Genomic DNA, 25,859 nt, shown 5'->3' on the forward strand with positions numbered 1-25,859 from the left:
GATTTTGTCACCATGGAAAACTGTGTAAATTAACATGCTAGAGACATGGATAACCCTGAAAAACTAAAGCTGAGAATGGTTCAAAATTTACCAACTCCACTTTCTGAAGCAATGGTTTTTTGACTGACTTTAAAAAAATTGGCTGTGTGTTTTTACACAGAGTCTGAAGACAATCTGAAAATTCAAGTTGGCTTGAAATTTATATTGGACTACCTGTGCTTTTCTACTACAATCAGCTACTAGCCTCACCACCACCATGAATGATGATGCATGTTTTCAATTTTATGCCTCTATTCCTCGCCTGAGAATGTTTCCATAGAACTTGTTATTGTTTGACTTGGGGACTTAATAATCTAAAAGAAACAAGTAGAAGCACCATGGTGTCATGAAAATACCTCTAGGGTAGGAGTCAGGAGACCTGGGCTCTAATATTGGGGTTCCATTTATTTATGGTGATCTTCGGTGGACACTTAAACTCTTCTGGGCTTCCATTTCATTAGAATAATTAATCTTACTACATATTTTAAAGACGCAAAGAAATAATGTATCATATCCAGGTTTTTTTCATATTTAAATATCATTACTTGTTTCACATATGTATCCTATATCTTCAATAGATTGAGAGTTGCCTCAGAGACCCGATAGTTCCTAACTGCTTAACATAGCAATAAACACATAATAGTTGTTCAATAAATATCTGTGAATATGTGACTTGATGTATACCACTGTAAGCAATACTAGAAGAAATTCCACAAATAATTCAACAAACGTTTATTGTGTGAACATTATTGTGCTAGGTCCCTTAAGAAACACAAAATGGATCAGACATGACTCCTGCCCTCCAGGCACTTGAGAGTCCACCACAGGATATCAGAAATGCATATAAATAACAAGATCGAATATTTGAAAAGTCCTAAGAGAGGTACAGAAACAGTGGCATAAGAGTTCATGGGACAAATTATTTCCAACTTGGAGGAAAAGTATGAAAAACTTTATGAAAATGAAATATGAGTTGTCCTTTAAAGCACAAGTAAAATTTAGACAGGGGAAAGGGAAGAACTTCTAGGGGAAGGGCACAAAGATTCTGGCTGGTCATGAGTGCAGTGGGCCAGGAAGGCACTGCCCAGGCTGGAATATATATGCTCTCCTGCCTAAGGGGACAGCTGTGACTCAGCTTTGGAAGAATGTGTGCATGTATGTGTGCGTGTGTTGTGTGTTTGTGTGCACATGAGAGAGACGGAGTTCAGGGGACACTTAAAAGGAGTGGAGTAGAAGACGGCTTCCTTAAAATTATCATTCCTTGAGACTTATTCACCTGCAGTTTTTGCTATAGATTAAAAAACAAAGAATACCACACCACAACTCGACATTCTTAGAGTAGCCAAAAAATCCACGCTAACATTTTTAAGTGTGCAATTTCTGGATAGCTTTCACATATACATCTAATATGGAGTTACTAGAACTAAAGAAAAATCAAAGTGAAAATATGTAAGATTTTATTTTACAGCAGTGAATCTGTAGAAGAAATATTAGCCTAATGTATTGAATTTATATGTTTTTAAAGATATTGAATTTGTATGTTTTCAAACATATGGTTAGTGTGTTTCTTTTCCTTCCAGATTTTACAGTGTGGAATGGGTGACCACATACATGGTCTGCATTCACAGTTATAGGTAACGGAGATGAAACTGAGCATTATGGATTTGTGTGTGTATATATATATATGTAGATTGATACATATATTCAGAGATATATACATATATACATACACATATGTGTATATTATATATGTATATATGTAGAAAGAGAAAGAGTAAGAGGGAGAGATTTACCAAATATTATTCCTGTCACCAAAAAGTCATCTTATAAATAGGCTATACAATTACATTATAATTAGCATAAAAGTTATTTTATTGAAAAATCAGTCCTTAGTTATGTAATAGTTTTTTTGCATAATGATGTTGCTTTTATTTTTAAAATCTAATTAAAAATATACTTTTAACATCTTGACATTGAGAACATTGTAAGTTTCTGACAGGAGTTCAGCCTGAGCTGTGTGGTTTTTAAGGCTCTAGCTTAGAGGCGCACTTGAATGTTGAAGCACCGTAGTCTCCGCCTCATGGCCTGAGTGCCTTCAAGGTCGTGAAGAGCAGGAACTGATTCACTTGAGTTTGAGGCAGACCACAGAAGACCACACAGCTCAGGTTTAACCACAGACTAATCTAAATACACATTTTAGGAACTTCGAAGACCCCGGTCTCCTCTCCACCCCCCTTCCCTGCCTCAGACTAAAAAAACACATCTGAAATCGTTGAAATGACCAAGAAACTGCTAAAATCCTTCCCCATGGTATTTCCTTTAATGTGTATCTGAGGATAGTGAGAGAAATTACCAGTGTGACTTTAACACAAGAGAAGACACTAGGGACTGTTTGTGCATTTGGCTCACCTCAGGCTTCCAGAGACAATCGTTCAATCAAATACATCCACTCTCCTTTTCCTTCTGCTAGAGACTATATAGATAAAAATTTTTTAAGTCCTGAAGAAGTTCATTTTTTTTTGTATGCGATGAAGAACTGTAGTATGAGTAGTTTCCTTTGTGAAACATGCAGTGAACTTCATTACTTAAAATTAACATTTTTCCCTGTTTTGTTTTCTGTATTGGAACTTACTGTTGTCTACTAGTTATCTTTTTGCCACAAGATAGAAAAAACATAATATTTATGTAAGAGTATGATGGCAGCAGATTTCTGACAAGCCCCATTTACATGGTACATTGTTCCAAAGAATGTTTGAGTAGAAAATACAGAAGCACTATACAAACCTATTATTACATTTGAGAAATCATTAGCCTCAAAGGAGTAATAATGGTATGCTATTAAAACCATGAATACATTTTTAGTATCTGTATTGAAAAAAAAATTTTATAAATATGTAAATTTCTGTTCAACAAATCCAAAATAAAATGCACTAAAAAACTGATATGTAGACAAAAGTTTATTTACACCATACAACATTTTAAATATTTTATACACAGCTGCAGCAGAGAAAGCTTCTCAGAGCTTTCTAGAGAAAACTGCAATAATAAAGATGTGAAATATATTATTCATATAAAAGTGAGATTATTACTTTATTGCATTTAAAGCAATGAAGAATGTAGCTCAACAAACATTCATTTAATGACAAAAACTTTGCTTTTATATTATAAAGTAAAAAGTGTAGTAATGGCCAAACAGACTGTTATAAACTTTAAAAACTGCATAAATATATACATTGTGCTTCATGGTGAAGTTTTTTGAAAACTAAACCATATGAAGCGGTTACAACATGAATCGTTGCTTGAGGTTTATCTATAAAGATTACCTTACAAATCCATTCCACGGGTACTTACAACACAGGATGGTCAGAACTGTACACCTGGTCATCTCTCCACTAGCCTGACTAGTGAGAAGTTACCATATGAAAACACCACTGACATTTGGCACATGAAGGTCCTGACATAAGATAGTCACACTGTCCAGATAGAAATGTCAGGCTTCCCAAGTCTTAAGTGTCAGTGCAATAAATTGTTTTGTCTCTACCTCAGTCCATTTTGATTTTGTTAAACTTCTGTTTGAAAATCACCCTCTTGCACATCCAGAGGCAAATTCAGACACTTCTCCCACTCTGCCGGCCTCAGTTCCAAAGCATCCTTTGCCTCTGTGTCTAAGACATTGATTGTGGTGTAATGCGGGTATTCACTGGGGTTTTTGAAAGTGTCCCATGGATTCTTGTTTGGTGCTGGGTTTTCCTGTTGAGAAGAGAGGGAAAGAGAGTCATTTATGTGAGGACTAGGATCACCGCTAGTTGAAGTTTCCAGGAAGAGAGCGTGTTTGTAATCTTAATCCAATTTCTATGATGCAGAGATGACTTGAAAATATGGCCAACTGCGGGAAATAGTTTTTGATTTTAGTTTTATTTCATTGAACAAACTGATGAATACCTTCTCTAAGTTACCCAACAATTTTCTAGGAATCAAAGGAAGTGAACACTAGTATAGAAGGCAAAGTAGGCGATGTTTTGTTTGGGGCATGTTGTGAATTGTCAGTATGGCCATATGTTGAAGTAGGAAGGAGAGTTAAGTCACCACTAAGATTAAATGTAGAAAATGTAAGTATTGTGACAGAGATTTGGTGAGATTAGCAGATTTGAGGTCTTGTGGGGCATATTATTTAACAATAAAAAGTCACTCAAGGTAACAGTATTTCATTAAATAATTTAGAACACTATGCCTAGTTTTTCTCAAGAAATTAACATTTTAGAATATTTAAATGCTGCTATATTCTCTTGTTTTGTGGGTCTTTTTGTTGTAGAATACAGAGATTCACTAAAACTAATAATTATTGAAGAGATAAAATTTAACTGTTTATCTAAGTACTTTTTTAAACTTTTAATTGTATACCAATGAATTCTATCAGGTTTGAAAGATGTTTCACTTTTGAAAATCACTGCCTTTTAATTTCTACTGGCTCTTTATTTATATTTTTCAGAATTATTAAAATGATCTTAGAAGCTTAATATTCCAATTTCCTTTTTATTTTTCATTATAGAATGTCATGTTTAGTGAGAATATTATAGTTGTTGAATGTAAACCTTCCCTGCTCCCCAAATCTGGCCTTTAACTGATTATAACTAATTATCAAGTGAACATAAAATAGGTACTTGAATTACTATCCAAATTCCACTCAATATATTAAACATCATCTGTAGAAATACTTATCATACTTAAGCCAGGTGCAGTGATGTGTGCCTGTAATTCTAGCTACGTGGGAGGCTGAGGTAGGAGGATTGCGTAAGTCCAAGAGTGTGAGACCAGTCTGGGCAACATAAAAAACCCAAAACCAAAAACCAAAACAACAACAAAAACACTTATCACAACTGGAAATTAAATTAATAAAATATTTAATGCATTAGATGTTTTCAGCACTGATTAAACTTACTCCCGAGAATATATGGTGAAGAAAGGTTAATAGTAAACATTTAATAAAAGGTTAATTTTTAGGATGTGTGGAGGGAATTAATTAATTCTGCTTAGTCAAATGTTCTAAAGTCTCATGAATTATAGTCTTGTAGCTCTCCCTCTACCTTATCCTTCCTTTCTTTCCTCTCCCCCTACCTTATCCTTCCTTTCTTTCCTCTCCCCCTCTCTGCTTCCCTTCAATCAATATTTATTTATCAGCTGCTCTGTGCCAGACACCATATTAGCTACCAGGGAGGATGAAGTCATAATCAGCATGGTCCACTAAGAAGCTCAAGATTTAAAGCCTGATACATGCAGGTCCAAATTCCAGTTCCTCCACTTCAGATCAATGCGATTTTAAACAAGTGATTTCATTTTTCTGAACCTCAGCCTGAATGTCTGCAAAACAGAGATATGCTTTATATTGTGGGCCAAGGAGTTGGCAGAACATGTGGATTAATGCCTACTTTGTGGGGTTGCAAAAATACAAAAAATGGGGTAACCTAGAATAATGCCTGGAGAATTTAATAAACACTCAATATATAGTAGCCATACTTATTACAGAAGGGTTTATAGTTAAATGGAGGTTAAAACATGTTAATATTTATATCTATCATCTAGGAAAAGTGCTATGGGAATTCAGAGAAGGGTAGAGAGATGGCTTCTTTATATGGGAAACACATAAAACTTTCTGAGAAAAGTGACATTAGGGCCAGAATAGAGGGCTAGGCTTGGCCATGAACACATATGTGTGGTTGGAGGCCTGGTGGCTGAATGGCACACTGGGAAGTAAAAATCCAGAGAGCATGGAGATGGGAAAACCATGAGAACAGTGACCTATCTATTTTAGTTGGCATAAAAAAGAATAGCAGAAAAGTAGGCAGAAGGTGAAGTGGAAGCCAGATCATAAGGGATTCTGAATGCCTGGCTACTAAATTTGGAATTTATTTTGTAGGCAATAGGGAGATGTTGAACGTTTAGGGGCACTATGGTGAGACCTGAATCATCAAACATCAACTGAAAGGCTTACTGTTTCAAATTCTGCTGAATCAGATCCATAGTGGACTCATTTATCATAGACAAGGGTTGTGTCTATAGGAGATTTCTGGGAATCCTTAGTTTGACAGAAGGTCCAATTAGCTCAATCCTGAAAGAACTCACACTGTTTAAAGTGTTAGCTCATTTGCTTGGAATATATAGGGGTTCCATTATGTGTGGAACAGATATGATTTCAAAGATCAACCATTATGGATATGTGAACTAAAATGGCCAATTTTAAACTTTGTCAGAAAATCTACATTCTAATTTCAAATGGTATTATTGTCACTACATGACCTATTGAATTCCTGAGAGGTTCTATTAGTGGGTAATACATTAATTCATAATTCATAAATTCTGGCTTTCGGCTAATCTTTAGCATCCCAAGTCACTCCCAGCTCAACTGGGGTTCTCATTATTATTCACAAATGTGTGGATGCCCTTTAGGTTAGAGCCTTCTTTAGTGGTAAAAAAAACTACTGCACCCAGAAGTCAGAGTGGGAACAAGATCTGCAGGGAGTAGGGAGGGACCTCGTTGTCAGCGTATGGTACCCAGGAGTGACTCATCCTCCTGTGTGTTGGGTGTGATAAGAGAGGAGCCTACAGATTCTCATACTGAAAAGTGTAATATCATCAATGGTCCAAGTAAATGATGAACTGTGGAGCAGTCCAAAGGGATCATTGAATTTGGTGGTGAGAGCTGTAGGTGCCAGGAAAGGTTTCAATGGAGGTATGAATCTTATGATAAAAACTTCAAAGTTAGTGTAAGTCTCCGAATTTATGCAGCTGTTTTTTGTTTATGTATGTTTTGCACTTGAGTACAGAATAAGGAGCTGTAGTTAAACAGATGCATATTTGTTAAAGGCTCAAAAATTACAAATTCCATATAAGCCAACGTGCACGAAGCTTCCCAAAATGCTAATTTGGTCTTAAGCTGCATCAGTAGAAATAGGATGTTCGGTAAACAGAGTTCAGAGCCACCCAAAAATATGGCAGGGCTGCCTGAGCATATCCCATAGTTCATGGATCCAGAGCACACTGGCTGTCCACTTGTGGATAGGTCCCTTCCTCCCTTCATCCATCTATCCTTTCCTCTTTTGTCCTTTCCTTTTTTTCTTCCTTCCTCTCTCTCTTCTTTCATTCCTCTCTCTCTTCTTTCATCCCTTTTTCTTCCAACCTACCAACATTTGGGTATGAAGCAAAAAGGAGTATGCTTATTTTTAAAAAGTAAGAATTTGCAAAAGCTACTTGGGGGAAAGAGATCTTGACTGAATGGTTTGTGAGACACACACAAAGTAAAATAGTTTCTTCTCTGGATATGTGTCTTCTCTTTTTTAGTGTGATTTAAATGTTTTCCTGCCTGGAAGCAAGGAAATGGACTAAATGGTTTTTTGGTTTCTCTTTGATTCCCCAAATTCTATTATTCTACATAATTACCATCATTTGCAGTGCCAGGCAGGTGCTGTGAGTTAGCAGCCCAGAAAAAAAAAAAAAAAAGAAAGAAAGAAAAACCCCTTTATTTGAGATTTTAAAAAAGTCTTTCTCCACCCAGTTATGCAATTTTTCATTAATAATGTGCCACTACAAATTATGTGACTAAATTAAGGATAATGAACTCACTCGTGCTCATTATTAATCAAAACCAAATAAGGAAGTTGCATTTTTTTTTCTCTCTCTTCTCAGATATTTAGGATGACAGTCAAGCAGCAATGACATTTCTATCCTCTCCACTCCTAACCTTCCAAATGGTAAATATTTATAAATCTCTTCTAGAAGAGGCATGTTGCTGCAGAGATGTGATGTAATTAGTAGACTATTTTTTGTTGTCAGGAAACTGAGATACAGATAGTTGTGCCATTAATGATTTAATACCCAGACCATACAACAAGGGGAAATTACAATCATATTATAGCAGTTAGCCAGCTGTATCTGTTGCATAAGACTTTTAGATTTGTAAATATAACCCTCTCCTTTTCTAAGTAATGAAGTTTCTTCAATTATTTCATTGTTAGATGTTACTATTTCAAAATGTGTAGCTAATGTGTTTAGGTCTAATCTCAATGGTGTAATTCTCATTTGCATGTTAGCTAAAAATTGATAGCTTTCTATGAGGAGGAGTAGAAGAGGAAGATCCACTCATTATGAATGAAGTGTTTTCTATTTGCCTAGCATTTGATTGGTGATAAAAAATAATACATGATTCCTACTTTAAGGAGAAAAATTGATGAACAAGAAACTATTAAGAGACCAATTAAGAGTTAAAGTGTGTATTTCTTATAGCCTTCCTTTAACACAGATTGAACGATCATAGCTATACTATAAATCAATAGCAGCCATGATAGCTTACTACAACCGGCATTGTACCAGTACTGAGAGGAATAAAAGAAAAACATAAAGATATATAAATGCTTACTCTTTAGCTCTTCAGAAGCTAACATTACTAATCAGGAAGCTAGGGCTAAGTCTCATAAAATACATATGGAAGAATCACTAGATTAAGAAGGTGACCAAACATCATCTATTTTAGAAAAATATGAATATTGATGTCTGGAAAAGAAGATGGACCATCCAGGGACTGCAAAGAGTATGAGGCAAAGAAAGAGCCCCACATTTGGGCAAAGGAGAAGAGCTGGTGTCAGATGGCAGTCCTAGCTCTATGTCTTATAGCTGAGCCTCAGCTTCCTAACCTATAAGGTGCTTCCTAACCTACTTGCTTTTGAAAGTGTTGTAATGACTGAAGATACATATTAATTACTGTTTTCTATGCTCCATTTAGGAGGGTGAAATTGAAGTTTAGAAACCTGAGTTGGGTGACTTGCTTAAGATCAGATAGTTCTCGATTGAGCTTTCAACTAGTATACTGATTTCTAGAGTCCTGGTCCAGCGCTCTTATAATTATGTAAACTTCTGTGAAGCTATGAGTATGCCATAAACATAGTAATTGTACAAAGTTATTTTATTTGATGAAGTCCTGTACTAAGATTGTAATAGTGTGAATGAATGAGAAGAGAATGGTCACAGTTAATAACCAGAGTCCCCAGTGTTGATGTGTGTACGAAAATTCCTACCAAAAAATAAGTAGATCTCCTGGAGACAAAAATCTATCACTCTGGTTTCAGGTAACAACTTCATATACACAAAACAATTACATTTATGTCAGACATTCAAATGAAAATGGAAATATTAACCCAAAGGGATATTCGAAAAGAAAATTAATTTTAACTCTGATAGTAAAATGATCAGATGAAGCCAACATAGTTTTGATATGTAACCAATTCTAACTAAAGCTTATAAATGAGGATATGTGAAATATCAATAAAATGCCTAAAGATTCTGCCATTCCTAATTTGTCTTGGTAGACTTTCCAAAGTACGTTTTCGAGGCTTATACTTTTTTTTCTATGTAGGCTCGTTTTATGTTCCCATGATAAGGAGGTCCTGGAAGGCAGGAATAATATCTGGCATCATGCATCTTCTACTCAGGCATTGAAGCAAAGCATACTTACCATACTGCTCGTATTTGGTATATCCCGAAATCTGTCCAAAGTTTGAAATTTCTGATTTAGCTCTTGAAATAGTTCCATATGCCTCTTCCTTGTATGCATGACCTTCTGCAAAAGAGAACAAGATAGCTCTCATCCCCAACTTGATGTATGTTTTTCAAACAAGAGATTCAATACTTTTGCTTTAATAATAAGGATAATCAAGTTTGGCAGGAACCAGGAGGTCCTACAAGATGCACAAATGCAAATAAGTTGCACCAAATCATTGTCTCATATTCAGCACTTCTTACACATTAATAATTGGCTTTTTCTTTCACTTACAAGACTACGAAAAAAAAAAAAAGGTTTTCTTGTGGGTACATTAAAAATGTACCAGTCATTTCTGAGTAAGATTTTCATTATTCAAAAGTTAAAGCTGTTTTACAAAAACAGTTATAATATTTTTAAAATGTTAAAAAACTCGAACTGGTAAAGCATCCAGTCCCTGATGTTTGTCATGGGAAATATTACTTTTTTATGTCTTATTTCTGTAAACACTAAAATCCTAGTTGGCTGTACTAAAGTGGGAGCAAAATCCCAAACCCTGCCATTAAGGCTGAATCAAAGCACTAAAGTGTCTGAAATATATGTGGGATGTAAAACCTTGCATTTTCCATGTGCATAATGATTAAGCTTCATAGGAGGCAAATCTGACCCATAGATTTCATCAATTTGTTTAAGAGATGGTACAGATTCTTAACAATTAGGGTTCAGAGCATAAATTGTGTGGCTGATATGCTTCTAAAATCACAGATACAAATATATTCATACTTCTCATCCCTGGTTACACCCTTTTCTCCCAACTTCACCATAACTCAACAAATGGAGTCAAATAAAAATGACCTTGGGGTAAGTATCATGGGGTGAATCTTGTTCAATTACAGATCATTTCAGAACCCCAAAGAAGAGTTAGATAATAAGTACCCTGTATTTGTAATTGTTATTTTAAAGGAGAAAATGTCTTCCTCCGTTTTGATTTTTTAAAGTTAAAAATCAGTATTTTGGTGATTCTCCAAGACTATGCCTTCATATTTTGTAAGATTTTACTGTATTTTAAGCATATGCCTCATAACTTACCATTTGTTCATGTGGTTTGCATAGGTATATTATATCTATGTTTAAGCTAGAATTTGAATATTTGGTCCATTGTTTTAATTAGCAAATATTTTCAAAAATAAGGATTTGTTTTGGAAAAAAATATATAGTTGGGAAAGCTGTAATGCCTAATTTCCTTCTAAAAGACACTGCAGAGAAACACTTTACATCCTTGAGGAAAAGGAAAAGGGCAAAAGACAAAAACAATGGAATCTTTAACACATTAAAAAAGCCTGTTCTCTCCTATGCAAGTTTAATTTCCTGTATTTAATAAATATGTATCTAGGCAATACATTATTTAGCTCATTTCTTTCCTTTCACTAGCCTACTTTTATGTGAGAGATTTCTGTCATTTTATGTCTTGCAACAATCAGTTTCTGTCTTTGCTCCTTTTGGCTCTAGGAGTTGGCTGTGTGAGAATCAGGTGTTTGAGGACAAGAACATGGCAACATTACTCATGATAGGGACATGAAACATAGCAAGCAATTATAGAGCGATTAACTTCCCATCAGTTTGGGGGAGAATATACAAAACAGATTTGCAGGATTAATAGAGAAACACCAGGCAAACATAATTTGACTAGTGATGGCTTGTGGGGATTTAGGAGAGAGAGGATTTGCATAAGCAGCTCAATGGGGAGATTCTGAGGACCCTGTCAGTTGCAAACATAAAGTAGCACATTCTTTCCTTCGGGAGACAAACACTTTCATGCAGTACCAGGTTCTAAGACACTGATTAAAATATGGATTTGTGTATAAGGAACACTTAAAAAAAAACTATTGTAGTTAGAAAACTGGATCTGCTTCTAACTTACAAATTTCATTTTTCATAATAGTGAATCTTTTTATATAGAGTTATTTTCTTCTATGGTACAGTAGGGGTGATGTACTGACATTTTTCTAGAGATATTTTATTCCATCATTTACTACATACTTACGAGCATCACATATTGTGCTAGATGCTCAGGTAATGATGTTGCACAAAATCTGATTGAGTTCCTGATCTCTTATAGCTTGCAGTCTAATGGAGGACACAGGCATAATAATTCAAATAAATGTAAAACTGTAAGTGTGATAAAGAAAACATATGGTGCTGCTATGAAAGTGATAGGATAATTTGCTAAGATAAATCCAAGTGAGGCAATTCCCTCATTTTAATATATCCATTTTTAATTTGAAATTCCTCGAATTAGTTATTCCCATGGTCTTATTTGTCTATCCTCTCTTTTCCATTTTCTAGGATTCAGAAAGTTTCTAGCTCAATTTTTAAGTCTATGCTGGAATCCCCTCTTTCAATGGGATCTTTCCTTTTCAAGTACAAGAAACTCATTCTCTTCTAAGACAGTTGATGCCAAAGGCATAGCACCCTTATTTTGAGATGAGCATCTGATGATTTTTGTTTGTGAAGTCTCCAATTATCCTTCATCTTGTGAGGAATCTGACTTTGCTTTGGGGAACTATACCTTCCCATGTTGCTGGAAATGTCCGTTGACATTCCTACTATTCTCTGGCCAAGAGGTGAATTATTCTGTCCCCTTCCAACAGTTACTTCATTAGTCAAAGTCACCTAATGTTTGTTGCTGTCAAATATACTAGATAAAGCATTTTTAAGAAGCAAACCAAGCATCAAATACATTCCATGGAAAAGAAGATATACTAGCTGATTGGAGGTTTTATAATTATATTCTGATTGAACGGGTAGTACCTAATTCAGAACTGGGTGGATCATATTTCAAATAATTGGATTGCTATGAAGTCTAAAAAGTATACAGGAAAAATATAAAGGGATGCTGGTCACCAATATTGTATAACCAGAAACCATTTTGATATTTTCTACATGGGTTTATTAAAGCTATTAAAGCTCAAGGACACTGAAATGAATATGGAAGCAAATGAAAAATGTGTATGCTGAAATATGGGGCCCTTGCTACCTAGAAACATTAATGGCAAATACATCCTCATGCCAAATATTCATTCTAATTTGAACCGCCACCTTGGCACTGCCAGAAATAACCATAGCAATGATGGCCTGGATTTCTGGCAGAAGTATCACATTATAGCTCTCACTGTCTCACTGACAAGTCATGTCTCTGACATGAACTCAGTTTGATTGTCCATGCATGATTTCTTCTTGTTCATAGACTCAAGTAGATCACCCAGCCTTTAAAATAAAGAAGATTCCATTGATAAGAATGCCAGCTTCACAGTGAACACTGGAGAGTTTGTAACCCAACAATATTCTGGGGCAACAACTTAGGTGTGGTTTTAGTTTTCACATGTACTAAAGATTTCCTCTTATTTATTTACTTGTATGAGTATTTATTTGTAGCACTGATGCCTATAATGAGTTGCCACTTGCTTAGAAGTTTTCATGCTTATAAATCTATTGGTCTATTTCATTTGGCTATTTTTTTATGTTTAGTGACATTAGGGTTTATCCAATTGCCTTTTTCTTTCTTTTCTAATTTAAGACCCCTGCTTTTTAAAGAAATCGACTTCTGTCAAAAACTGAACTTATAACTGAGTTTTCAAAATGTGTAATAATGAGAAAATTCTAACCTGTGGATTTTCTATTTAAATAAAGATATATTCTGATTGACAATATCTACATATCTATAGAATTCAGGTGGCTGTCAAATATTATATGCATCTTTTGCAATAAAGATAAGAGCATGATAATGTTTCCTTGCATTCATATTAATATCACACAACATTTCTGGAAGCTGCATATGAATCCCCATCCTGAGAGGACCACTAATCTAACTGCACAAAAAATATGCTCTCCTGAGTAGCTTATTTCAAAAGACCCCTTTCCTTGTATACATTTTAAATGCAAGAGAATTAGTCTTTGCAGTCCTTTAATTGTTGATATTAGAGAAAAAGTGATGCTATAAAATAAAGCACATTCATTGTATTTCAGATATTTGAGAAAAATGAAGATGGAAAGCCACCTGTATGTCTGGAGTACCTGCTATATCCCAAGAACTCTCCTAGACCATTTAAATACTTGGAATATGTCAAGTCTGATAGTATATTTCTCCAAGTTGGATCTAGAGAAATGCATATTTAGATCTCAGTTGTATCACTTTTAAGTTGTGTGGTCTGAAGTGTAAAATCTAATCTCCTTTTAGTCCCAGTTTCAGTAATCAGACTTACCTTGCAGGGTAATTTTGAAGATTTAAAAAAGGATATAAAACACTTATCACTGGGCCACACAGATAAAAGCCACTTAAGAAATGGCAGCCATTATTATCTTTCTTAATCCTCACAATAACTCTGGGAGGTAAAGCCATTATCTCCACTTTACTGATTAGAAAACTTAAGCTCAAGGAGGCTAAGTAAGTTTCCCAAGCTCACACAAGTGGTGAACAAGCTGGAATTCTTTCTGAATTCCACATCAATTCTCTTTGCTTGCTGCAATCTTAGATGTATCTCATAGATCCAGGGAGCACTCTTCCTTAGACTATTCAGGTGTGTAATTATGTCTTGTTAAAATGGAAAATGAGACAAAACAATCCAGGATGGGCTAGGTACTCTCCGTAGTGAGCCCATAAACTCTACAGATATTGACCACCCTGCAGCTATTCCATAGTACTGCAATTATATTTTTCATGGCTGGTCTTCATATTTTGTCTCTGAACAGTTCCTGGGCAATGACTTATTTGTCTGTATATCACTGGCACCTAGCACAGCATTTGGCATTCAGCAGGTGCTCAATAAAAGTATACTGAATACCTTAAATGAACAAGACAGCACAGGCATATAGGCCACGGAAGGTGAGTGCAATATGGAAGGCCATTATAAATGTCGTCTTCTCTTCTAAAAGAGGTCTTCCCAATGGAAGAATGGCTCATTTACTGGCCCCAGACAAGAGCTTTGCCTCCTCATTCTGATTTTATTGTGTTCCTTTCTTTTCAATACAAATGGCTTATAAACGGGCTTAGAACAAACTGTTTACAAATTTTCACTTTTAATTCATAAGTGTGAATCACAGAGTTGAAGCTTAAGTCTAAATTATTTATCAGAGAGGTAGTTATGGTATACAGATTTTAGAAGCTGAAATAAATTGTTAGAGAAAGTTGGAGAATCTCCTAGCCATTAACTTTATAGTATGAGGTCTGGAAATCATGGGCTCATGGGAATTATAAACCAGTTTCCATGAATTATGTTTTCCAGCCTTAGAACTTTATACACCTACAATGCCACTGCCCATATCTGCTAAGATGAACCTGTGGTTCTTCTTCTTTACTGGTTTGCATGAGTCCTGCAAGGGGTGGAAAATTGTGACAACTTCCTCCCCATCGTAAGGGTCATGGCCAACGTTTCTAACCTCTACCACAAAAGACAAGGGTGGGTTAGAGAATTTCTTTATGGCTGGCTTCTAGATAAAAAGGTATGGGAAGGTTAGAGTAGTATTTTTTAATTTTTTTGACTTGTTTTGGGGAAAAGAAGTTCTCCTTACTATGATCCGATTTGGTGAAGAGGATTCTGGTATCTATGACTTACTTTGGAGGAGAATAAGGGGCCAGTGACAGGAGGGAAAGAGAAGATCAGAGAGATCCTGGTTCTGAGGTTGCTTCTGAGGCCTTTCAATGTTCTTAGTTCAAAGCACTCAGTATGCCAAATCACCATACTCTGGGGTATCATTTTCTGAGCCCTGTATTCCTCTCTCCAGAGTAGGTTGTTGAATATTAGCCTAAAGTGAATGTCAAAACTCATATTAAGGAAACAATGCACACTAGGGTTTTAGCTTAGTTCCTAAAGCAGTGTTGTGAAAGGGGGATGATTTCCTTGGCTGGAGTCTCAATGTTTCCCTCACATGGAACTATGGAACTTGTAGACCCATTTTCAGTGTCTATGTTTCTTTTCTTTTCTTTTCTTTTCTCTCTCTCTTTTTTTTTTTTTTTTTTTTTTTTGAGACGGAGTTTCACTCTGTCGCCCAGGCTGGAGTGCAGTGGCATGATCTTGGCTCACTGCAAGCTCTGCTTCCTGGGTTCACGCCATTCTCCTGCCTCAGCCTCCCGAGTAGTTGGGACTACAGGTGCCCGCCAGCACGCCCGGCTAATTTTTTGTATTTTTAGTAGAGACGGTGTTTCACTGTGTTAGCCAGAATGGTCTCGATCTCCTGACCTCGTGATCCGCCCGCCTCGGCCTCCCAAAGTGCTGGGATTACAGGCGTCAGTCACTGCACCCGGCCTCAGCGTCTATGTTTCAAATATGTTTCTGTTTGAATAAATATGATGCCAGAGTTTAAAACAAACGAGATAAAGTGTCTGAAAACAGCAAAAATTAGTTGCATATTTTTTTATTTTATATTTTTATATATAAATAAATATATATTTATATATATATATATATATATAAAGATGGCTATTGTCTAGGACTAAATTGCTCAAACTTTTCCTCTAAAAGTACCCAGATTGCCTAATGGAGTGCCCTTACTGCTGGGGCTCAGGGACAGAGCAGGAAGAAGTCTGCTATGAACAAGACATTTCTTTGAAATGTTATACCTTACACTTAGAAATTAAAATATATTTTGATTTTTATGTCACAATTTAGCTGTGTTTATAGTGATATTGAATTAATATAAATGATATCTTTCTTGGCTATCATCACCTAAATCTCCTTGTAAAAAATCAAGCCCCCATGAAAATGGGGATTTGTGATTACCCCGTGTCTGTGTCTTCTTTTGCCCTCTGTCCACAATCACTGTCTCCCAGTTTGAGAAGTATGAAAATAGTGGAGGTATGGAGCTCATTAAAAACTCAAAGAAACATCCTAAAATGTTTTTAAAAGGCTACATAGGCCAGGGACAGTAGATCATGCTTATAATCCCAGTATTTTGGGAGTCTGAGGCAAGGGAATCACATGAGCCCTGGAGTTTGAGACTGGCCTGGGCAACATGGTAAGACCCATCTCTAAAAAAAAACAAAACAAAACATAAATTAGCCAAGCATGGTGGCACATGCGTGTGGTCCCAGCTATTAGGAGGCTGACGTGAGAGGATTCCTTGAACCCAGGAGGCAGAGGTTGCAACGAGCCAAGATTGCACCACTGCACTACAGTGTGAATAACAAAGCCAGCCTCTGTCTAAAAAAAAAAAAAAAAAAAAAAAAGCTATATACTTTTCATGGAAAACTGTGAAAATTTTTATCTCTGCATTTTTGGAAGTGAAGATTAAAAAACCATATCTATATGACAAGTATATGGATACCAGTTTTTTGTTGTTGTTGCTTGTTTGTTTTTACTTTTTTTTGAGATTGAGTCTCACTTTGTTGTCCAGGCTGAAGTACAGTGGCTTGATCTTGGTTCACTGCAACCTCCATCTCCTGGGTTCAATTGATTCTCCTGCCTCAGCCTCCCAAGTAGCTGGGATTACAGGCATGCACCACCGTGCCCAGCTAATTTTTGTATTTTCAGTAGAGACCTGGTTTCATGGATACTTCTCTATCCATATATTTTTAACATAGAATGGATACTGTTATCTATTAGTGTTTCAGAATGAATGTCTGCAATTGTGGTTCTGGAAATTCTTAGAGCCCAAATCTCGACACAAGACAGACAATTAGAACAACTTACCTAATTGTCTGTTTTAACATCATATTAGGAACCTTTATTCTAAAATATTAAAATGGAACTCACCCTGACTAGATGTCTTCTTGATTTCCCTAGTTCTGTTACTGGTACTAGCAGACACCCAGGCTCAGAACTGGAGAGGATTCTTTTCTCTGCTCCCTCACCCTTTCACCCTATGCTCAGTTAAGGACCAAATTCCACAGATTCTGCCTCTGCAGAGTCTTCTCATTGCTTTCTCTTCCTACCACCTCCAGGAAGTGGACTTTCATTACCTACCACATTAGCCAATCCTAATTGGTACTTCTGCTTCTCCTTTCACCCTGCTATACAATCTATCCTCCCTGTTACTGACATACTCATCTTTTTACAACCCAGAGTATAGCAAATCATTCTGCACTGAAACAGCAACAACAAGCAAACAAAATATAATAGAAAAAGCTTAGCAGCTTTTAGTAGCAAATTAAATAAAAATCCCTCCTGGAGTATAAGGCATGGTTTCTAAATTACTCACTTTAGTCTCTTCTTCCATAGACCCCTGTTTAGGTAAATTTTGACTTACTTGTTGTTTCTTAAGAATACCACAGATTAGCCAACCCACATGCCTTTTCCTCCTCCTAGAATTTCTACCTGCCATTTTTCTATCTCCTTGAGTTATATCTAATGTGGATATCTTTGAAATTCAGTGTGGCTATCTTTGAAATGTCTCTTCCATTGTCGTCCGTTTTTTATGCTAGTCTCTGCCTTAATTCAGGTACAGTGTCCAATAACATTTTGTTAAAGCAAACCGGATGGAAAAGTAATTCAATTTTTTCACCATTTAAAAAAATAATTCCTGAATGCTTATTAGGTACTAGGACTCCGGAGCTGGGCATACAAATTCAATAAGGCATTTGGTTACAGAACACAAGAATATCACTACAGTATTTTCTGTATATTTTCCAGAAAGCAAGAATCCAGAAATGCAATGCTGTTCTAGAGACTGTCTACATGAAAGGGCTATTCCCCTGGTATGACATTAACTAGCCACAAGAGTTTTAGGGATATATGAGTTGGCAGAATATTATCATAGTGTGTAGACTCTGGGGAGTGTGTTAGGCTTAAAGCCTGAAGCAAAGATGCTTTCAGAAGTCCAAGAGGCAGTCTGTCAGTGGCAAAATGTTTAAGCTGGCCATTGTATGATAAAGCTTGCAGGGGGAGCAGGAGGGTCAGAGAGCTTGATAAAAATTTAATTAATCTAGCCTGAATTAAGAGGGGGACAAGCTGGACTTTCCCTCAAGAACCACCCACAAAATATAAATAGGTTGTATTACAATTCATTAGCATTTATATCTGGCAATAAGTTTTCTAAACACAATCCATGAAATATCGGCCACATAACTGCTATAGCACATAAAACTAAGGGAAATAGCTCTAAACAATTTGTAGGGTAAAAGTAATGTCTCAAAGTTCCCACCCGCCCCCACCGAATTTTGATACCTATAGTAAACGTAGTGATTACAGCAATTCAAGAGCTAAAGACATGTCTGGGGTTCTCGTGTTGCAATTTCTCTTCTTTATCAGGAAATGTTTTATTAACAACATGGTTTTATGGGTGGAATACTAAGCATAGAAATAAATATAAGCTTAAGGAATATGCTACCAGTTGCCATAGAGAATAGATGAAAAAAGAACAGTTTTTCCAATGCTCCAAGTGACACAGTATGATTAGATTTCTTTTCAGTGTTTGTGATTACATAACTTAGGTTGGTTGAATTAAGGCTTAATTTTAGATCTAGTTTTTTCTTTTACTATATTTTGCCACTGATGCCTAGGTGGGTTAATTCCTTCCTCCTCTCTTTTATACTAACATAACAATTTATTGCTTTTAGACAAGGATATATACTGTCCGATTCTCTATTTCTGGCTACCTGAAGAATTAATATTAAAAAGCCATAAAATATCTGTTCTTGAAAGGCACTAAATAATCTAAAGGCAAAGATTGCTGAATATTGTCTATTCAAATTTATATTCTTGATACTTTTATGCTAAAAACTTTGGATGCAATAAAATATATATTCAGTGCTAAGTTACTACAATGAGGCTGCATCAGTATTAAAACTTTCTATTTAATCGTAGATAAAAGATTCCTTATCATTACTTTGTATCTTGTAGTCTGAAATGTTACTGAAAAGAACCAGTTATCCTTGGACTCCATTCAGGGTAAAACCATTGGTGACCATTGCAGTAAATAAAAACAAGTCTTAGTTTTGACACATGATGTACATTGTAGAGCTACAAAATTCATCTAAATAAATGAAATGACTGAACTTGGAGTAGTTAGCATGTCCTGGGAAGCTTCTGTAATTTTAGGAGTATCAATTAAGAGTATTGAGTTCTATGTATGTATCACAAGGGTACAAATATACTGGAGAAATATGTAATGTATTGTATCCAATTATGTTAGCAGACTATGAATCATATTCAATTATGAACATACATAAGTACATTTTATATGATGCTTAAACATCATTAATTTTCTGTTTAGCATAACCTCCTCAGATGGTATGATTTCAGTAATTTGCAGTAACAGTATTATAGCATCAATATAAATTCAATGTAAATTGGAAAATGAAAATTTTCATCTTGTTTGTATCTGTGAAAAGGCATTTACTAAACACAGGAGCACATTGAATCAATAGCTTCTATTGAGAAAAAAAGTATCTGAATGTACTGCAGAGAACCTAAATAGCAGGAATCAGAAGATGAAACAAGTAATTTTCAGAGAAAGCCTAGCTAACCAGCCTAAGCATGTTCACAGGATCTCTTCAGGTAGTCACTGAAGTAAAACCAAGAAAATTGCTTTAAATATAAAAATCAGGAAGTTGACATTCCCCCTCCCTACAAACAATCAACCAGGTTCAGCTCCTAACATAAATTGTTCACTTATCTTAGTATGTATAAAACAGATTCCTCACTTCTCCAGAAAATCTGTTTAGCATATACTTAAAGTAATTCAAACTTTAAAAATTTCATGCTAGACAAGATAAATTTTAATTAAAATGTTTGACTTATTTAATTAAATTAGTACATAATATCATTACATGGCTGCATAAAGTCCTAATCTTTAAGTAATTATATATCAATTTTGAATTCAAGTAATTAAAATTCTAAAATAATTCATATAAACTTACCTCAAAGTCAAGGTCTGAATATCGTGATTTTCTTCTCTGTAAGATATATTTTTAAAAAGAAGGAAAAAAACCAATAAAGTTATGTTTAGTCACTCAAACAAAATGAAAAATCATCATTTTCATTAAAGATAATCCTGCTTGTTTTATACATATTTCCTTCACATAAGGAAAAATGTAAAATATTATGTAATTTTCATGAATCATGAAAAATTTTATGATTTTGAAATATTCTGTTCACAATTTTCTATTTTTACTTTGAACTTCTTTTAAAATTGAAGAATATAAAAATACAGAATATTTCTCATTTTGACCTCTTAACCCAAATTTTTAGTAAGGAGAAATTGTTCCTATGAAAACTCAGACAGACATTTCAATCTTGAAAGAGACTTTAGGCTTACTACAGCAAAACTACAGACAAACAGGATTAAAAGTTGTATAGGAAAAATTGTCTAGTTACCTTGACATCTTCAACTAACGTCTAGTTTTCATTTCTACCAAATTCTACCCAATCCTCTAAGTCCCAAAGTTCTTCATAAGTCTCACCCACATATTTCTTGTAATTTGATAGTCCTCCATGACAGAAAAGTCCTTCTCATTGCTAGTCCTGAGGAACTAATGTATTTGTTCTAGTTCAGCAAAACAAACTATTCCACACCCCAGTAAAATGTCGATTTACATGTAAATGTCTCACAGTGTTTCTCTATGGCTCCATCTTTGTTACACAGTTTCTGAAATCTAGTTATAGATAAAATGCATTAATAAAATAATGAAGACTGATACAACCAGAAAACAGGATTAAAATGAAATTAATACAATTCATGTGATATGATTTTCATGATATTAGTATAAAGTATTCTTAGCAAACTTTTAGTATAGATTTTTAAAATTTTGAATTTTTTGATGACAGAGGGAATGAAACAGGGAGAATTAACAAACAAAGTATGCAATATTCAGGTAGTTGGAAAAATATATAAACCTTTGGGCAAAATTTTGTTTCATTTTTCCCGTGCTCCCATCCCAAAACCTACAAACTTCGATAATTTAATAGGAAACCACACCCAAGATAGGTAGGAGACTCTAGTCTGCATTTTAACTGTTGAACATTAGGAGAGACAGAAAAGAAGCATTAATGTAGTTTCTTGAAAACTATGATTAAATTTCTGCAGCTACAGTTAAAATTGTCACGACAAAATCAGAACCTCACTGTATACCTAATCCCCAAACCATGTTTCAGTAGACAAAAGGGGACATGCCAAAAGAAAGATTTCATGTTTTAAGTGAAAATTTCCTGAAATAATTTTATTTCAGTGAAGCTGTTTAAGACTGAAAATGCAGTCTTCAAGCACAATCAAGGAGAGGGCTAAAAGGAGACTGCTTTATTAAATGAAAACTCAGCATGTTGATCTCACTTTCTTCTTGTCTCCAACAGCATCTCAGCCTTGCCGTGGTGACATCCAGGAAGGAGAAAAGTACCTGTGAAAGCACTGAGCCCAGTCCTCTTTTGCAGTCTCCCCACCACTATTGTTATCTAACTGTGTTGTGTGAAAACCAGGCTCCAGTGTACTGCGCCACACTTTGCTGCAATATGCTAGACTAAATGTCAGTGCTTCCATTCTGCTCTTGTATACCTTGCTTTCTTGGCACTGTGACTAAGCAGGACATTTTTGTCAGTATACATTAAGCAAGATTCTCTCTTAATACAGCAAAATTTAAGGCTGGAAACAGTTCTAAGCAATAATTATAAAACATGAGTCACGAGCTTTGCATTTTATTTGAAACTTAAATAGTGAAATCTTATGAAAAAGATTTAGAAGCAAGAGCAAAAGACAGGAACCTAGAAGATCACCAGAGATAGATTCTGTTTCTGAGAGCAGGTATGTCAATGTGAAATAGGGAAGGAAAATGGATACACTCATATAAGTAGACTCTCTCCTATTTAATTTTATTAAAATTAAATTCTAATATAAGGCGTAGCATAACTGGCAGTCTTGAAGGATTAGACTAAGGAATGAACAAATCAAACAAACAAATTTTAATCAAAAGAACCTAAAGATGGTGGTGGGATTTGGAGTGGATGCAAAATAAAGCAGTAGAGCCTTAAAAATTGGAGAGTGGGAAAAAAATGACAGATTTTTATAGTCCAAATGAGTTAAAAATGTGTGTAATGTGATTCAGGTTTCCACAATACTGACCAAGTGTTTCAACCTTTTGTTGTTTATATAGCACTTCCACATTTGCACATGCTACCCACCCGTGGGATGGCCGGATACAATATTATTTATTTTCCTTATTTTATGAATAAGAAAAATTGAAGGTCAGTGGAGTTAAAATTACTTGCCCACTTCACCTGGGTGGTAAGCAAATGAGTTGGGCTCCAAACTCAGGACTTCTGACTCCAAGCCCAGCATTTTATTTACTATCTCTTGCTGTCTTCTCAGTAATATAAGAGTGCTATGTTACAACAAAAATGCCTGTGATGTTTTGCTAATTGTTACCAAACTCAGCAAAAATAACAATAGATGACCCAGTCAGTCCAAGTCTGACTTTCTAAGCATAAAGCAAGGCCAAGCAGATTAACTTTTCCTTGTCAATTGCATTTTGAAGGAGAGAAAAAAAAAAAAACCTAGCAATTTGATATTTACATATTTGAGAAAATATCTGTGTTGAGTAAAATAACTTAGAAACTAATATGCATTCATTTATAAGCAATGATATAATAACAAACAGTAGGAGACTTCTCCACCTCCAGACATGACTCTCTCCTTTTTTTTTTTTTTTTTTTTGAAATAGTCTTGCTCTGTCACCTAGGCCGGGGTTCAGTGGCACGATCACAGCTCACTGCAGCCTCAACATTCAGGGCTCAAGTGATCTCTCCACCTCAGCCCTCCTAGTAGCTGGGACTATAAACATGTGCCACAACACCTGGCTAAGTTTTTCAATTTTTGTAGAGATAAGATTTTGTCTTGTTGCCTAGAATGATCTTGAACTCCTGGGCTCAAGCGATCCACCTGCCTTGGTCTCTCAAAGTGCTGAGATTACAGGCGTGAGCCCCATTCCAGCCTTAGTTTATCTAAAAGGGGCATGAGGCATTGGGAAATTGATGGTGTAAAGAAAGAATAAGAACATTCAATTCTGTTCGGTTTTGGTCTGTTTCCACCTTTGGTATAGAAACAGCGTATTGGAAGGTCTTTCAAAGTGTTGAAGTTTATTGAAACCCTGACTTGCATGTTTATTCAAATGTCTTTCTGAGCTCTCTAAAATATTAATTCCAGAGAAGAAAGTGGTTAGAAATAATGGTTACGTATGTTTTAAATTAAGAACCAACTGAGAAAAGTGGTCAAGTCATAACAATTTTTCTGATAATCTGATAACTTTTAAAAATTCTACATGTAAATTTAATATAAGCCATGTGATATTGAATTATTTTATGAAGATACAAATCCCTCTGTACCTATATTCCAATTTTCCAAATAAACTAATGTAAATAATCCTTTTTCTCACAGTAGGTAATGGAATCCTTCCATGCTGTTTCCTCTTCCTAATTTCTATGCTGTTTCCTCTTCTTAATTTCTCACTTAGAACTCATCCCAACTTGTATTCTATTCTCAATATTCCATTAACATTCTTCTTGCTGACTGTCTCTGATGAGCTCCATCTGGTCAAATTCCAAGGTCAATTTTCTGTCCATCTTATTGGACACTCAGAAGCTTTTGAAAGTTAATCATTTCCTCATTAAAACACTCATCAACTCTCAGTCTTTTTATTTTTCCTCCTCTTACTTGCTGCATCTTATGCTGAAGTCCCCTTTGTTGGCACTCTCACATCCCTGCCTTCTAAATGTTGACTTCCTGGGCTCTCTTCTTTCTCTTATTCTCTTCTGGATACCATAATTCACTCCCATGATTTAGCATACCATCTTTTAAGGTGCAGACATCCTTTATTCCTCCTGCCTTTCCCATGATAGAAAATGCTGGATTTCTAGTCGGTCAAGCCAGAGACTTAGGAGTCATCCTTCCTTCCTTTCTGTCCCTCGTCTTCCACATTCAATCCACCAGCATGTGCCATCTGTTCTATCTCTGAAATACATCTTGTTCTGCCCACTGTTTTCTATCTCCACTTTCACCTCCATGGTCAAAGAAACCGTTATCTCTTGTCTGGATTACTTCAGTAGCTTTCTGACTGTCATCCAACTTTCTGTTCTGTCTCCTCTCCTAAAACCTCTGGCTTCTAATCCTTTACTTTCTAAACAACCAAAGTTATGGATGAATGGATAGATGGATAGATGAATGCATGGAAAAATCATTGTGACAATCTTTTGCTTAACAGTCCTCATTTGCTTCCATTGCTTTACAAGACTCTGCAAAGTCTGGTCTCTCCTTTCCATTCTAACTTCATCTTAAGGAGTTCAACATTAGCTTCACAGGTATTCTGATCTTATGAGAATATGCCAAAACTCTTTTCTACCTCAGGATCACTGCACTTACAGTTTCTTTTGCCTGAAAAGTTCCCTTAGCTCCTTGCAAGCCACATTACTTCTCAATTTTATTTCTTACAGTAAATGACACTTTCAAATGCTTCCCAGACCACCTTATCTAAAGAAGTCTCTCCCTTTCATTCCATAGTTATTACCCAGTACTGCACACTATTTCATTCATTGCTTTAATGGTTAATTGTCTGTCTCTTCCATAGGGTGTATTCTCCACAGGGGCAAGATCCATTTCTATCTTGATTACATTTATATCCACAGCATCTAGCAGAGGGTATGGCACAATAGGAAACATTCACAAAATTATTGGCAAATGATTAAAGGAGCTGCATGATAACAGTCAAAGGTATTCAAAAGAATGTGACTTTCTATTTTTGTTTTGTTGTTGTTGCTTTTCTTGGGCATACTCTGGGAGAATTTGTTTAAGCAAGTAGACTAAACACACAATGAAAACCATTATGAGTAGGTCAACTGACAGCTAAGAGAATCAAGACAATTTGCAGGAAGGCAGGCCTATCACTAATAGAAAGGAGAAATTCTTTACAATGATTTAAAAGTGAGAAAATGTACAACAGTATGAAGGTACTCAAAGGAATACTTAGTGAATGTATGCATAGAGGCATTTCTCCACATCTAAGTCTTGTCGAATGATGAATAATTTATCAAAGGGAATACTTCATTGTTTTTGTCACTGCAAATTAAGCTGGACAAGACACTAGAAGATTCATGGCAAGTAATAAATTCCACTGACTAATGAATGGCAATATGACTGCCATTAAAATTTCTATTATAAAGTGAGCAATAAACCTACTTGTAAGGAGAAAGCTCTGGTAGCAAATCCATTAAAAATAGCAGTGGCAATGATATCTGAGAATAATTAATTTTTTTAAATGACTTCTATTCAAGCTAATTTTGTTTGTATGCCTGCAACAGAGACAAAATTCTGTAATCCAGGA

The 25,859-nt window shown here is 35.5% G+C and overlaps 1 protein-coding gene across 4 annotated transcripts in view; it reads right to left on the reverse strand.

The window, feature by feature from the left end:
- Positions 1–2,978: 2,978 nt before the first annotated feature.
- ADGRB3 (adhesion G protein-coupled receptor B3) overlaps positions 2,979–25,859 on the reverse strand; it is a 737,861-nt gene continuing 714,980 nt past the window's right edge. For all 4 annotated transcript variants that reach the window (XM_005552615.5, XM_074037708.1, XM_015449250.4 and 1 more), the window contains 3 exons: positions 20,418–20,453; positions 9,542–9,646; positions 2,979–3,789 (listed from right to left, as the gene is read on the reverse strand). In XM_005552615.5, coding sequence (XP_005552672.1) covers positions 3,601–3,789; positions 9,542–9,646; positions 20,418–20,453 — 330 coding nt within the window. In that variant the 3' untranslated portion in view covers positions 2,979–3,600. The remainder of the gene's footprint in view (positions 3,790–9,541; positions 9,647–20,417; positions 20,454–25,859) is intronic.

This window comes from Macaca fascicularis, chromosome 4, assembly GCF_037993035.2.
Source record: "Macaca fascicularis isolate 582-1 chromosome 4, T2T-MFA8v1.1".
NCBI lineage: Eukaryota > Metazoa > Chordata > Mammalia > Primates > Cercopithecidae > Macaca > Macaca fascicularis.